The sequence below is a fragment of the Oncorhynchus masou genome, chromosome 27 (assembly GCF_036934945.1).
Source record: "Oncorhynchus masou masou isolate Uvic2021 chromosome 27, UVic_Omas_1.1, whole genome shotgun sequence".
Lineage (NCBI taxonomy): Eukaryota > Metazoa > Chordata > Actinopteri > Salmoniformes > Salmonidae > Oncorhynchus > Oncorhynchus masou.
This window is the reverse complement of record NC_088238.1, coordinates 4319547-4335744: the sequence shown is the minus strand read 5'-3', so window position 1 is coordinate 4335744 and position 16198 is coordinate 4319547. Positions and strand designations below refer to the sequence as shown.

General features: G+C 45.9%; 1 protein-coding gene across 1 annotated transcript in view; it reads left to right on the top strand.

Annotated features, from left to right (window-relative positions):
- The first annotated feature begins 489 nt into the window (after positions 1–489).
- The window catches only part of LOC135515573 (receptor-type tyrosine-protein phosphatase beta-like), a 115272-nt gene continuing 99563 nt past the window's right edge, over positions 490–16198 (top strand). The window contains 3 exon segments of the mRNA XM_064939194.1: positions 490–2514; positions 2776–3058; positions 12375–12632. Coding sequence (XP_064795266.1) covers positions 2437–2514; positions 2776–3058; positions 12375–12632 — 619 coding nt within the window. The 5' untranslated portion in view covers positions 490–2436.

The window sequence follows — 16198 nt, the reverse complement described above, 5'->3', positions numbered from 1 at the left end:
GAAATTCGAATACATTTCGAGCTCTGAGGTTTACTGAAAGTGTTGGTTTCATTGAGAGAGAGAGAGAGTAGGGGACAGCGAGAGAGAGAGACAGCGAGAGAGAGAGAGAGAGAGACAGCGAGAGAGAGAGAGAGAGAGACAGCGAGAGAGAGAGACAGCGAGAGAGAGAGAGACAGCGAGAGAGAGAGAGACAGCGAGAGAGAGAGAGAGCGAGAGAGAGAAACAGTGAGAGAGAGACAGAGAGAGAGAGAGAGCGAGGGGGAGAGAGAGAGACAGCGAGAGGGGGAGAGAGAGACAGCGAGAGAGAGAGAGAGAGACAGTGAGAGGGGGAGAGAGAGACAGTGAGAAAGAGAGAGAGAGAGAGAGAGAGAGAGGGGGTGAGAGAGAGAGAGAGGGTGAGAGAGGGTGAGAGAGAGAGAGAGAGAGAGAGAGAGGAAGGGGAAAAAGGAGTGGACTACATAAAAGTAGTTCTGGAGAACAAAGACTTTTGATGCACTCTCTCTCTCTCTCTCCAAGGGGGAAAGTTTAGAGACACATAAAAGATAAAAATATTTTTATTGAAATTTAACTTATAGAGAATGAAGCATCAACTGCGCACTATTTGACTCATACCCACCAAAGTTCTATATCCGTAGTCTAAGGGGGGTCTGGTTGAACGCTGTGGAAGTTTGGAGCTGGAGACATACAAACACTCTACTGGTTGAGGATATCCTGTAAGGACTCAAGTATCTCACTGTTCGGAGGAGGAATTGGATGGAAGTGAAACAGTGATCAGTTGTCTTCACACAACGTCTACTAGGAGTTCCTTACTACTGAATTATCTGAAGAAGAAAAACATTCTGGGCGACTTTGAAACATTGCAACTGCAAGCCTTCACAGGACTTTAGCTTTACTCAAGTGGACGAGGCTGTTCTGCTGATTTAGTTGTACTCAAGTGGATGAGGCAGTTCTGCTGATTTAGATGTACTCAAGTGGATGAGGCTGTTCTGCTGATTTAGATGTACTCAAGTGGATGAGGCAGTTCTGCTGATTTAGTTGTACTCAAGTGGATGAGGCTGTTCTACTGATTTAGATGTGCTCAAGTGGACGAGGCAGTTCTGCTGATTTAGTTGTACTCAAGTGGACGAGGCAGTTCTGCTGATTTAGTTGTACTCAAGTGGATGAGGCAGTTCTGCTGATTTAGTTGTACTCAAGTGGATGAGGCTGTTCTGCTGATTTAGTTGTACTCAAGTGGATGAGGCAGTTCTGCTGATTTAGTTGTACTCAAGTGGATGAGGCTGTTCTGCTGATTTAGTTGTACTCAAGTGGATGAGGCAGTTCTGCTGATTTAGTTGTACTCAAGTGGATGAGGCTGTTCTGCTGATTTAGATGTACTCAAGTGGACGAGGCAGTTCTGCTGATTTAGTTGTACTCAAGTGGACGAGGCAGTTCTGCTGATTTAGTTGTACTCAAGTGGATGAGGCAGTTCTGCTGATTTAGTTGTACTCAAGTGGATGAGGCTGTTCTGCTGATTTAGTTGTACTCAAGTGGATGAGGCAGTTCTGCTGATTTAGTTGTATTCAAGTGGATGAGGCTGTTCTGCTGATTTAGTTGTACTCAAGTGGATGAGGCAGTTCTGCTGATTTAGTTGTACTCAAGTGGATGAGGCTGTTCTGCTGATTTAGTTGTACTCAAGTGGATGAGGCAGTTCTACTGATTTAGTTGTACTCAAGTGGATGAGGCAGTTCTGCTGATTTAGTTGTACTCAAGTGGATGAGGCAGTTCTGCTGATTTAGTTGTACTCAAGTGGATGAGGCAGTTCTACTGATTTAGTTGTACTCAAGTGGATGAGGCAGTTCTGCTGATTTAGTTGTACTCAAATGGATGAGGCAGTTCTACTGATTTAGTTGTACTCAAGTGGATGAGGCAGTTCTGCTGATTTAGTTGTACTCAAGTGGATGAGGCAGTTCTACTGATTTAGTTGTACTCAAGTGGATGAGGCTGTTCTGCTGATTTAGTTGTACTCAAGTGGATGAAGCAGTTCTGCTGATTTAGATGTACTCAAGTGGATGAAGCAGTTCTGCTGATTTAGTTGTACTCAAGTGGATGAAGCAGTTCTGCTGATTTAGTTGTACTCAAGTGGATGAAGCAGTTCTGCTGATTTAGTTGTACTCAAGTGGATGAGGCAGTTCTGCTGATTTAGTTGTACTCGAGTGGATGAGGCAGTTCTGCTGATTTAGTTGTACTCGAGTGGATGAGGCAGTTCTGCTGATTTAGTTGTACTCGAGTGGATGAAGCAGTTCTGCTGATTTAGTTGTACTCGAATGGATAAAGCAGTTCTGCTGATTTAGTTGTACTCGAGTGGATGAAGCAGTTCTGCTGATTGCCGTATATCTTTTTTTGGAGTATGGTTTTGGATTATGCTCTTTTGGATTTAAATTTTTGGGGACGTGAATAATGTATAGATCAACAATCGAAATGCTGAAATGTAACGGGGGTTTTTTAACACTTTGTGTGGCATCAGGGATTCTCTTGGTAAGTCTCATTCTATCCATCATATATATATATAATATCATATCCAATGAACCACTTGATGGTAGTCTCATCAAAAAGTTTCAAAAGTTTATTTCTGTTCATTTATTTGGCAAACGTTTCTTTAGGGTAGAGAGAGATAGAGGCTGCTGTTTGTATGATACTATTGTGTTTTGAGTTTCACCAAAACATTTGGTCTCAACAAAGCTTTTGCACATCCTATATACAATGTTATTTTGACACATTTACATCATATCTTTTCAGTGTGTCGCCGCCGTCGCCGAGGACCATAAATGCAGCATAAACGTGACCGAGACCGACAGCAGTCTGGAATCTATAACGCTGAGACTGACTACGGAGGGACAGCAGTGTCACTTCACTGTGTTATCTGTGGACAGTAGCTCTGTCGTCACACACTGTGTGGAGGAACTGGAGGAGAACAATACATTTCAATGCCAGGTAGTGAGTTTACAACCCGGAACATCATACACCCTGCAAATCATGTCGACCACCGATGGACAACGGGCCAATGTCACCCTGCAGACCAGTGAGTTGGGGTTTTGTTGGGGATTATATATTTATGGAAAAGAGACGATAGATTTGTCGTTGTTTTTTCTCCTTGATTTGTATATTTCAAATCAATATCTAATAGTATGATTTGTGTACGGCAAATGATGTACAGTTTAATCAGTGTTTCATAGTCACTCTTTCTCATTGATATTTATTATGGCAGTAATGCATTTCTAATGTCTTATATCCACGTGTCATTAGCTTCTCTGACTGTGTTGTTATGGTTGCCACGTTTCCTCTACTCTGGGATACGTAGTGGGGGTACCTGTTCTACTATCTGTTGCAGCAGGCTTTCCACTTGTGTCCGAGGAGGGAGAGAGCTCTCTGCTGCCTGTCATCACATCATACTGGCGTTTTGTGTGTGTGCTTTTCCCTCGGCTTCACTCATATGACCACAGGAACTGAAACCCTGCTGAGAGAGAGTGATAAACCCAGTAACTGTGTGTGTGTGTGTGTGTGTGTGTGTGTGTGTGTGTGTGTGTGTGTGTGTGTGTGTGTGTGTGTGTGTGTGTGTGTGTGTGTGTGTGTGTGTGTGTGTGTGTTTTCTTGTGGGTGTATGTGTGTTTGCCGGCACATGTCCTCACATGGCTCTACAGATGTAGGATCTTAAATTGATCCCTCTTTTGTTGCTGAGAACTGCACAGCAGGAAATGCAAACTTGTAGAGTATTTTAGTTTTTTAAAGTATTCTAAGGTTTGCAATTTCCCCTTTGAAATGTCTTACTTGATTTGCCCTTTTTTTTGTTACGTATCAACCCCTATATAAATGTCCATTAATTATAATCCACATAATAATTCACATGTCCTGTCGCTGTAGGATTATTTTTCTGCTGTAGCAAACTGGCTCAAATGAAGATCCTATATCTGTATAAGTGAACATACACTTGGCAGGGATCCAGAACAGAAGTATCTGACCTTAAGTGTATATTTCCAGACTCTCTCTATCGCCCCCCCCTCCTCTCTCTCTCTCTCTCTCTCTCTCTCTCTCTCTCTCCCCCCCCTCTCTCTCTCTCTCTCTCTCTCACCCCAGCTATTTCCTGACTCCATTGTCCCTTTGTACTAACGGATACAGGGAGTCCTGTGGGTGGGGTGTGGGAGTGGAGGGCAGGACACTATGTTTGGTTCACAGGGCCTGGGCTGATTAGGGTGCATGGCACTGCTCTTGACCTTCTCAGCATGCTATGTCCCCTTTAACAGACTCTAGTCTGGTCATACATCACACTGTCCCCTTTAACAGACTCTAGTCTGGTCATACATCACACTGAGACCTTTAACAGACTCTAGTCTGGTCATACATCACACTGAGACCTTTAACAGACTCTAGTCTGGTCATACATCACACTGAGACATTTAACAGACTCTAGTCTGGTCATACATCATTCTGAGACCTTTAACAGACTCTAGTCTGGTCATACATCACACTGAGACCTTTAACAGACTCTAGTCTGGTCATACATCACACTGTCCCCTTTAACAGACTCTAGTCTGGTCATACATCACACTGTCCCCTTTAACAGACTCTAGTCTGGTCATACATCACACTGTCCCCTTTAACAGACTCTAGTCTGGTCATACATCACACTGAGACCTTTAACAGACTCTAGTCTGGTCATACATCACACTGAGACCTTTAACAGACTCTAGTCTGGTCATACATCACACTGAGACCTTTAACAGACTCTAGTCTGGTCATACATCACACTGAGACCTTTAACAGACTCTAGTCTGGTCATACATCATTCTGAGACCTTTAACAGACTCTAGTCTGGTCATACATCACTCTGAGACCTTTAACAGACTCTAGTCTGGTCATACATCACACTGTCCCCTTTAACAGACTCTAGTCGAGTCATACATCACACTGAGACCTTTAACAGACTCTAGTCTGGTCATACATCACACTGAGACATTTAACAGACTCTAGTCTGGTCATACATCACACTGTCCCCTTTAACAGACTCTAGTCTGGTCATACATCACACTGTCCCCTTTAACAGACTCTAGTCTGGTCATACATCACACTGAGACATTTAACAGACTCTAGTCTGGTCATACATCACACTGAGACCTTTAACAGACTCTAGTCTGGTCATACATCACACTGACACCTTTAACAGACTCTAGTCTGATCATTCTAAGACCTTCAACAGACTCTAGTCATACAGTGCATTCGAAAATATTCAGACCCCTTGACTTTTTCCACATTTTGTTACATTACAGCCTTATTCTAAAATCGATTAAAAAAATAAATAAATCATCAATCTACACACAATACCCCATAATGACATCACAATACCCCATGATGACATCACAATACCCCATAATGACATCGCAATACCCCATAATCTTTTATTTTTTTTATTTATTTCACCTTTATTTAACCAGGTAGGCTAGTTGAGAACAAGTTCTCATTTGCAACTGCGACCTGGCCAAGATAAAGCATAGCAGTGTGAACAGACAACACAGAGTTACACATGGAGTAAACAATTAACAAGTCAATAACAAATAATTACAATTTTGCAGATTAGCACTGGAGTGACAAATGATCAGATGGTCATGTACAGGTAGAGATACTGGTGTGCAAAGAGCAGAAAAGTAAATAAATAAAAACAGTGTGGGGATGAGGTAGGTGAAAATGGGTGGGCTATTTACAAATAGGCTATGTACAGCTGCAGCGATCGGTTAGCTGCTCAGATAGCAGATGTTTGAAGTTGGTGAGGGAGATAAAAGTCTCCAACTTCAGGGATTTTTGCAATTCGTTCCAGTCACAGGCAGCAGAGAACTGGAACGAAAGGCGGCCAAATGAGGTATTGGCTTTAGGGATGATCAGTGAGATACACCTGCTGGAGCGCGTGCTACGGATGGGTGTTGCCATCGTGACCAGTGAACTGAGATAAGGCGGAGCTTTACCTAGCATGGACTTGTAGATGACCTGGAGCCAGTGACATCGCAATACCCCATAATGACATCACACTACCCCATAATGACATCACAATGCCCCATAATGACATCACAATACCCCATAATGACGTCACAATACCCCATAATGACATCACAATAGCCCTTAATGACATCACAATACCCTCATAATGTCAAAGTGAAAACAGGTTTTTAGATATTTTTGCAAATGTATTAAAAATAAAAAACAGAAATATCCTTTGCTATGAGACTCGAAATTGAGCTCATGTGCATCCTGTTTCCATGATCATCCTTCAGATGTTTCTACAACTTGATTGGAGTCCACCTGTGGTAAATTCAATTGATTGGACATGATTTGGAAAGGCACACATCTGTCTATATTATTTCCCACAGTTGTCAGTGCATGTTAGAGCAAAAACCAAGCCATGAGGTCAAAGGAATTGTCAATAGAGCTCAGAGACAGGATTGTGTCGAGCCACAGATCTGAGGAAGGGTACCAAAACATTTCTGAATCATTGAAGGTCCCCAAGAACACAGTGGTCTCCATTATTCTTAAATGGAAGACGTATGGAACCACCTAGACTCTTCCTAGAGCTGGCCCCCGGCCAAACTGAGCAATTGGGGGAGAAGGCCCTTGGTCAGGGAGATGACGAAGAACCCGATGTCCCTCTGACAGAGCTCCCGAGTTCCTCTGTGGAGATGGGAGAACCTTCCAGAAGGACAACCATCTCTGCAGCACTCCACCAATCAGGCCTTTATGCTAGAGTGGCCAGAAGGAAGCCACTCCTCACTAAAAGACACATGACAGCCTGCTTGGAGTTTGCCAAAGGCACCAAAAGGACTCTCAGACCATGAGAAACAAGATCTTCTGGTCTGATGAAAACAAGTTTGAACTCCTTGGCTTGAATGCCAAGTGTCACATCTGGAGGAAACCTGGCACCATCCCTATGGTGAATAATGGTGGTGGCAGCATCATGTGGAGACTAGGAGACTAGTCAGGATCAAGGGAAAGATGAATGGAGCAAAGTACAGAGAGATCCTTGATGAAAACCAGCTCCAAAGCGCTCAGGACCTCAGACTGGGGCGAAGCTTCACCTTCCAACAGGACAACGACCCTAAGCACACAGCCAAGACAATGCAGTAGTGGCTTTCGGGACAAGTCTCTGAATTTCCTTGAGTGGCCCAGCCAGATCCTGGACTTGAACCTGATTGAACATCTCTGGAGAGACCTGAAAATAGCTGTGCAGCGACACTCCCCATCCAACCTGTCAGAGCTTGGGAGGATCTGCAGAGAAGAATGGGAAAAACTCCCCAAACACAGGTCTGCCAAGCTTGTAGCGTCATACCCAAGAAGACTTGAGGCTGTCATCGCTGTCAACGGTGCTTCAACAAAGTACTGAGTAAAGGGTCTGAAAACGTATGTAAATTTGATAATTTCCGTTGTTTTCTTAAAATAAATTTGTAGACATTTTGTGAAAACGTGTTTTTGCTTTGTCATTATGTGTGTAGATTGATGAGGCTGTAACGTAACAAATCATTTAGAAAAAGCCAAGAGGTCTGGATACTTTCTGAATGTGTTGTACTTCATACTGAACTCCGACCCTTTCTGGGCACAATGCCCTCCCTCAGCTGGACTATCACTTCTTATCTAGAGCTATTTTAACAGATAAAACATTTAGATAACACAGTGGCATTTAGATCATCCATGGCTAGAGGTATCATACTAACATTTAAACTAATTAGAAGAAAATACATGAATGCATCCTTGTCATTCCAATGTGACTGTAGACATTAAAAAGTCTAGTTTCATCGTCTGTGTCAAGTTTCATTGTCTACAAAATATAACGTCGTTCTGTCACTCCAGAATGTCATTGTTCTATTCTGTCAGTACCACCACAGGAGAGGCTCGTTAACGCACCACTGTACCCACCCAAATGGGCGCCTGCCTGCCTGGAATAGGGAGTCAGGGCTCGCCTCCTGCCCCCTCCCCACCCATCTAAAAGGTCCCCTTTTTCTCCTCTCTCGCTTCCCATCATCCCCTCCCAGCGGGCTAGCGGGGGCTCGGGGCCTGAATGGGGCTGAAGCCGTGGCCAGAGGACTTTAAACAGCCATGAAACAATCCTATCTGCTTCCGCCATCTCCACCACGCACCTCTCTACTGGTCTGTTCTCAGAGTCTCTCTACTGGTCTGTTCTCAGAGTCTCTCTACTGGTCTGTCTACTGGTCTGTTCTCAGAGTCTCTCTACTGGTCTTTTCTCAGAGTCTCTCTACTGGTCTGTTCTCAGAGTCTCTCTACTGGTCTGTTCTCAGAGCCTCTCTACTGGTCTGTTCTCAGAGTCTCAGTCTCTCTACTGGTCTGTTCTCAGAGTCTCTCTACTGGTCTGTTCTCAGAGTCTCTCTACTGGTCTGTTCTCAGAGTCTCTCTACTGGTCTGTTCTCAGAGTCTCTCTACTGGTCTGTTCTCAGAGTCTCTCTACTGGTCTGTTCTCAGAGTCTCTCTACTGGTCTGTTCTCAGAGTCTCTCTACTGGTCTGTTCTCAGAGTCTCTCTACTGGTCTGTTATCAGAGTCTCTCTACTGGTCTGTTCTCAGAGTCTCTCTACTGGTCTGTTCTCAGAGTCTCTCTACTGGTCTGTTCTCAGAGTCTCTCTACTGGTCTGTTCTCAGAGTCTCTCTACTGGTCTGTTCTCAGAGCCTCTCCACTGGTCTGTTCTCAGAGTCTCTCTACTGGTCTGTTCTCAGAGTCTCTCTACTGGTCTGTTCTCAGAGTCTCTCTACTGGTCTGTTCTCAGAGTCTCTCTACTGGTCTGTTATCAGAGTCTCTCTACTGGTCTGTTCTCAGAGTCTCTCTACTGGTCTGTTCTCAGAGCCTCTCTACTGGTCTGTTCTCAGAGTCTCTCTACTGGTCTGTTCTCAGAGTCTCTCTACTGGTCTGTTCTCAGAGCCTCTCTACTGGTCTGTTCTCAGAGTCTCTCTACTGGTCTGTTCTCAGAGCCTCTCTACTGGTCTGTTCTCAGAGTCTCTCTACTGGTCTGTTCTCAGAGTCTCTCTACTGGTCTGTTCTCAGAGTCTCTCTACTGGTCTGTTCTCAGAGTCTCTCTACTGGTCTGTTCTCAGAGTCTCTCTACTGGTCTGTTCTCAGAGTCTCTCTACTGGTCTGTTCTCAGAGTCTCTCTACTGGTCTGTTCTCAGAGTCTCTCTACTGGTCTGTTCTCAGAGTCTCTCTACTGGTCTGTTCTCAGAGTCTCTCTACTGGTCTGTTCTCAGAGTCTCTACTGGTCTGTTCTCAGAGCCTCTCTACTGGTCTGTTCTCAGAGTCTCTCTACTGGTCTGTTCTCAGAGTCTCTCTACTGGTCTGTTCTCAGAGTCTCTCTACTGGTCTGTTCTCAGAGTCTCTCTACTGGTCTGTTCTCAGAGTCTCTCTACTGGTCTGTTCTCAGAGTCTCTCTACTGGTCTGTTCTCAGAGCCTCTCTACTGGTCTGTTCTCAGAGTCTCTCTACTGGTCTGTTCTCAGAGTCTCTCTACTGGTCTGTTCTCAGAGTCTCTCTACTGGTCTGTTCTCAGAGCCTCTCTACTGGTCTGTTCTCAGAGTCTCTCTACTGGTCTGTTCTCAGAGTCTCTCTACTGGTCTGTTCTCAGAGTCTCTCTACTGGTCTGTTCTCAGAGCCTCTCTACTGGTCTGTTCTCAGAGTCTCTCTACTGGTCTGTTCTCAGAGTCTCTCTACTGGTCTGTTCTCAGAGTCTCTCTACTGGTCTGTTTTGGTCGTAGTTCTATGAAGTGCTGTGTTGTTCTGTTCTGCCATGGCACAACACCTCTGACTGATGAGACATTGTGTAACAGTAATGTCATCAGTCTCTCTGTAGTTTAATTTACCACCACACCTCTGATGACACACGGTGTAACAGTAATGTCATCAGTCTCTGTGTAGTTTAATTTACCACCACACCTCTGATGACACACGGCGTAACAGTAATGTCATCAGTCTCTGTGTAGTTTAATTTACCACCACACCTCTGATGACACACGGCGTAACAGTAATGTCATCAGTCTCTGTGTAGTTTAATTTACCAGCACACCTCTGATGACACACGGTGTAACAGTAATGTCATCAGTCTCTGTGTAGTTTAGTTTACCAGCACACCTCTGATGACACACGGTGTAACAGTAATGTCATCAGTCTCTGTGTAGTTTAGTTTACCAGCACACCTCTGATGACACATGGTGTAACAGTAATGTCATCAGTCTCTGTGTAGTTTAGTTTACCAGCACACCTCTGATGACACATGGTGTAACAGTAATGTCATCAGTCTCTGTGTAGTTTAATTTACCAGCACACCTCTGATGACACATGGTGTAACAGTCCCAGTCATTCCTCTCAGAGACTAAAGACCTGCAGCTCTGTCTACTTTCTGTGAAGATCTGCCTGCTGTCACTCCTCTCCTAACGAAACATTGTGTCACAGCGTTGTACACCAGTCATTCCCCTGACCTGTCATTCCCCTGACCTGTCATTCCCCTGACCTGTCATTCCCCTGACCTGTCATTTCCCTGACCTGTCATTCCCCTGACCTGTCATTCCCCTGACCTGTCATTCCCCTGACCTGTCATTCCCCTGACCTGTCATTCCCTTGACCTGTCATTCCCCTGACCTGTCATTCCCCTGACCTGTCATTCCCCTGACCTGTCATTCCCCTGACCTGTCATTCCCCTGACCTGTCATTCCCCTGACCTGTCATTCCCCTGACCTGTCATTCCCTTGACCTGCAAAAAAATAAACGTCCCTTTTTCAGGACCCTGTCTTTCAAAGATAATTCGTAAGAATCCAAATAACTTCACAGATCTTTGTTGTAAAGGGTTTATACACTGTTTCCCATGCTTGTTTAATGAACCATAAACAATTCATGAACATGCACCTGTGGAACGGTCGTTAAGACACTAACAGCTTACAGACGGTAGGCAATTAAGGTCACAATTATGAAAACTTAGGACACTAAAGAGGCCTTTCTACTAACTCTGAAAAACACCAAAAGAAAGATGCCCAGAGTCCCTGCTCATCTGCGTGAACGTGCCTTAGGTATGCTGCAAGGAGGCATGAGAACTGCAGATGTGGCCAGGGCAATAAATTGCAATGTCCGTACTGTGAGACGCCAAAGACAGTGCTACAGGGAGACAGGATGGACAGTTGATCGTCCTCACAGTGGCAGACCACATGTAACAACACCTGCACAGGATCGGTACATCCGAACATCACACCTGCGGGACAGGTACAGGATGTCAACAACAACTGCCCGAGTTACACCAGGAATGTACAAAATCTCCATCAGCGCTCAGACTGTCCGCAATCGGCTTAAAGAGGCTGGACTGAGGGCTTGTAGGCCTGTTGTAAGGCAGGTCCTCACCAGACATCACCTGCAACAACGTCACCTACGGGCACAAACCCACCGTTGTTGGACCAGACAGGACTGGCAAAAAGTGCTCTTCACTGATGAGTCGCGGTTTTGTCTCATCAGGGGTGATGGTCGGATTCGCGTTTATCGTTGAAGGAAGGAGCGTTACACCGAGGCCTGTACTCTGGAGGCTGATCGATTTGGAGGTGGAGGGTCCGTCATGGTCTGGGGCGGTGTGTCAGAACATCATCGGACTGAGCTTGTTATCATTGCAGGCAATCTCAACGATGTGTGTTACAGGGAAGACATCCTCCTCCCTCATGTGGTACCCTTCCTGCAGGCTCATCCTGACATGACCCTCCAGCATGACAATGCCACCAGCCATACTTCTCGTTCTGAGCGTGATATACTGCAAGACAGGAATGTGTTCTGCCATGGCCAGCGAAGAGCCCAGATCTCAATCCCATTGAGCACGTCTGGGACCTGTTGGATCAGAGGGTGAGGGCCATTCCCCCCAGAAATGTCCGGGAACTTGCAGGTGCCTTGGTGGAAGAGTGGGGTAACATCTCACAGCAAGAACGGGCAAATCTGGTGCAGTCCATGAGGAGTAGATGCACTGCAGTACTTAATGAAGCTGGTGGCCACACCAGATACTGACTGTTACTTTTGATTTTGACCCCCCCCCCCCCCACATTATTCCATTTCTGTTAGTCACATGTCTGTGGAACTTGTTCAGTTTATGTCTCAGTTGTTGAATCTTGTTATGTTCATACAAATATTTACACATGTTAAGTTTACTGAAAATAAACACAGTTGACAGTGAGAGGACATTTCTTTTTTGGCTGAGTTTAGTTGAAAAACTTGTTTGCTTGAATATCAAAATATGTACCTGTGCTTTATAAGTGAATTGCCAACATGACTTTTGTTTAATCTTAGCTTGATGTATGGTATCTTGTTTCAGTCACTGACAGCCCCTTCTATCACTCAGGTCCATCGACAGTCAGTGGCCTACAGGTGTCTGGGACATCAGACAGCCTGGGAGTTTCCTGGCAGCCTGGCCCAGGGAGGACTGAGCGCTTCAGGCTACTGCTCACCGACCGAGTGGGTGTGGTGAGGAACCTGACTCTGGAGAGCACCGCTAAAGACTACACTGTCACCGACCTGGTGCCAGGGCGCGTGTATAACATCACCATGGTGACGGAGGCAGGGGGACGCCAGAGTACCACCTCAAGACAAATACAGACGGGTAAGGACTCAGTCATGATATGGGATTCATTGGAATGGACTCTCTTAGATGACGTCAGCATCTGTAACAGCGACGTAACATCTATTGTACATAGTCCATTGGTAAATAGCCCACCCAAATTTACCTACCTCATCCCCATACTGTTTTTATTTATTTACTTTTCTGCTCTTTTGCCAACCAGTATCTCTACCTGCACATGACCATCTGATCATTTATCACTCCAGTGTTAATCTGCTAAATTGTAATTATTCGCCTCCCTCCTCATGCCTTTTGCACACAATGTATATAGACTCTCTTTTTTTTCTTTTTTTCTACTGTGTTATTGACTTGTTTATTGTTTACTCAATGTGTAACTCTGTGTTGTTTGTTCACACTGCTATGCTTTATCTTGGCCAGGTCGCAGTTGCAAATGAGAACTTGTTCTCAACAAGCCTACCTGGTTAAATAAAGGTGAAATAAATAAAAAATATTTGTAAGTTAGGATCATCACTATATTTAGAAATAAAAATGTAATTGTAACTATTAAAGTCATATTGCACCAAGGGTAACCTAGTGGTTAGAGCGTTGGACTAGTAACCGGAAGGTTGCAAGTTCAAACCCCCGAGCTGACAAGGTACAAATCTGTCGTTCTGCCCCTGAACAGGCAGTTAACCCACTGTTCCTAGGCTGTCATTGAAAATAAGAATTTGTTCTTAACTGACTTGCCTGGTTAAATAAAGGTGTAAAAAAATAAAAAATAATTAAAAACAGGAAAGCGCTTCGGTGATCAGATATTTATTTTAAGCCTTGAGCTTCTCACATAGTCATCAGCCCACACGAATAATGGGATAGTGAGTATATGGGAAGATGCCAACCTCTCCTCTCCTCTGCTCCCTGTGGAGTGTATGGGAAAGACTGAGTGCTAGGGTCTGGTATGGACACAGGGCCCAAGCCTGCTTTCTTTCCCAACAGAGTCCCTACCCAACCAAGCCTGCTTTCTTTCCCAACAGAGTCCCTACCCAACCAAGCCTGCTTTCTTTCCCAACAGATTCCCTACCCAACCAAGCCTGCTTTCTTTCCCAACAGAGTCCCTACCCAACCAAGCCTGCTTTCTTTCCCAACAGATTCCCTACCCAACCAAGCCTGCTTTCTTTCCCAACAGAGTCCCTACCCAACCAAGCCTGCTTTCTTTCCCAACAGAGTCCCTATCCAACCAAGCCTGCTTTCTTTCCCAGCAGAGTCTTTAGCCAACCAAGCCTGCTTTCTTTCCCAACAGAGTCCCTACCCAACCAAGCCTGCTTTCTTTCCCAACAGAGTCCCTACCCAACCAAGCCTGCTTTCTTTCCCAACAGAGTCCCTATCCAACCAAGCCTGCTTTCTTTCCCAACAGAGTCCCTACCCAACCAAGCCTGCTTTCTTTCCCAACAGAGTCCCTACCCAACCAAGCCTGCTTTCTTTCCCAACAGAGTCCCTATCCAACCAAGCCTGCTTTCTTTCCCAACAGAGTCCCTACCCAACCAAGCCTGCTTTCTTTCCCAACAGAGTCCCTACCCAACCAAGCCTGCTTTCTTTCCCAACAGAGTCCCTATCCAACCAAGCCTGCTTTCTTTCCCAGCAGAGTCTTTAGCCAACCAAGCCTGCTTTCTTTCCCAACAGAGTCCCTACCCAACCAAGCCTGCTTTCTTTCCCAACAGAGTCCCTACCCAACCAAGCCTGCTTTCTTTCCCAACAGAGTCCCTACCCAACCAAGCCTGCTTTCTTTCCCAACAGAGTCCCTACCCAACCAAGCCTGCTTTCTTTCCCAACAGAGTCTCTACCCAACCAAGCCTGCTTTCTTTCCCAACAGAGTCCCTACCCAACCAAGCCTGCTTTCTTTCCCAACAGAGTCTCTACCCAACCAAGCCTGCTTTCTTTCCCAACAGAGTCTCTACCCAACCAAGCCTGCTTTCTTTCCCAACAGAGTCCCTACCCAACCAAGCCTGCTTTCTTTCCCAACAGAGTCCCTACCCAACCAAGCCTGCTTTCTTTCCCAACAGAGTCCCTACCCAACCAAGCCTGCTTTCTTTCCCAACAGAGTCCCTACCCAACCAAGCCTGCTTTCTTTCCCAACAGAGTCCCTACCCAACCAAGCCTGCTTTCTTTCCCAACAGATTCCCTACCCAACCAAGCCTGCTTTCTTTCCCAACAGAGTCCCTACCCAACCAAGCCTGCTTTCTTTCCCAACAGAGTCCCTACCCAACCAAGCCTGCTTTCTTTCCCAACAGATTCCCTACCCAACCAAGCCTGCTTTCTTTCCCAACAGAGTCCCTACCCAACCAAGCCTGCTTTCTTTCCCAACAGATTCCCTACCCAACCAAGCCTGCTTTCTTTCCCAACAGAGTCCCTACCCAACCAAGCCTGCTTTCTTTCCCAACAGAGTCCCTATCCAACCAAGCCTGCTTTCTTTCCCAGCAGAGTCTTTAGCCAACCAAGCCTGCTTTCTTTCCCAACAGATTCCCTACCCAACCAAGCCTGCTTTCTTTCCCAACAGAGTCCCTACCCAACCAAGCCTGCTTTCTTTCCCAACAGATTCCCTACCCAACCAAGCCTGCTTTCTTTCCCAACAGAGTCCCTACCCAACCAAGCCTGCTTTCTTTCCCAACAGAGTCCCTATCCAACCAAGCCTGCTTTCTTTCCCAGCAGAGTCTTTAGCCAACCAAGCCTGCTTTCTTTCCCAACAGAGTCCCTACCCAACCAAGCCTGCTTTCTTTCCCAACAGAGTCCCTACCCAACCAAGCCTGCTTTCTTTCCCAACAGAGTCCCTATCCAACCAAGCCTGCTTTCTTTCCCAGCAGAGTCTTTAGCCAACCAAGCCTGCTTTCTTTCCCAACAGAGTCCCTACCCAACCAAGCCTGCTTTCTTTCCCAACAGAGTCCCTACCCAACCAAGCCTGCTTTCTTTCCCAACAGAGTCCCTACCCAACCAAGCCTGCTTTCTTTCCCAACAGAGTCTCTACCCAACCAAGCCTGCTTTCTTTCCCAACAGAGTCCCTACCCAACCAAGCCTGCTTTCTTTCCCAACAGATTCCCTACCCAACCAAGCCTGCTTTCTTTCCCAACAGAGTCCCTACCCAACCAAGCCTGCTTTCTTTCCCAACAGATTCCCTACCCAACCAAGCCTGCTTTCTTTCCCAACAGAGTCCCTACCCAACCAAGCCTGCTTTCTTTCCCAACAGAGTCCCTATCCAACCAAGCCTGCTTTCTTTCCCAACAGAGTCCCTACCCAACCAAGCCTGCTTTCTTTCCCAACAGAGTCCCTACCCAACCAAGCCTGCTTTCTTTCCCAACAGAGTCCCTATCCAACCAAGCCTGCTTTCTTTCCCAGCAGAGTCTTTAGCCAACCAAGCCTGCTTTCTTTCCCAACAGAGTCCCTACCCAACCAAGCCTGCTTTCTTTCCCAACAGAGTCCCTACCCAACCAAGCCTGCTTTCTTTCCCAACAGAGTCCCTACCCAACCAAGCCTGCTTTCTTTCCCAACAGAGTCCCTACCCAACCAAGCCTGCTTTCTTTCCCAACAGAGTCTCTACCCAACCAAGCCTGCTTTCTTTC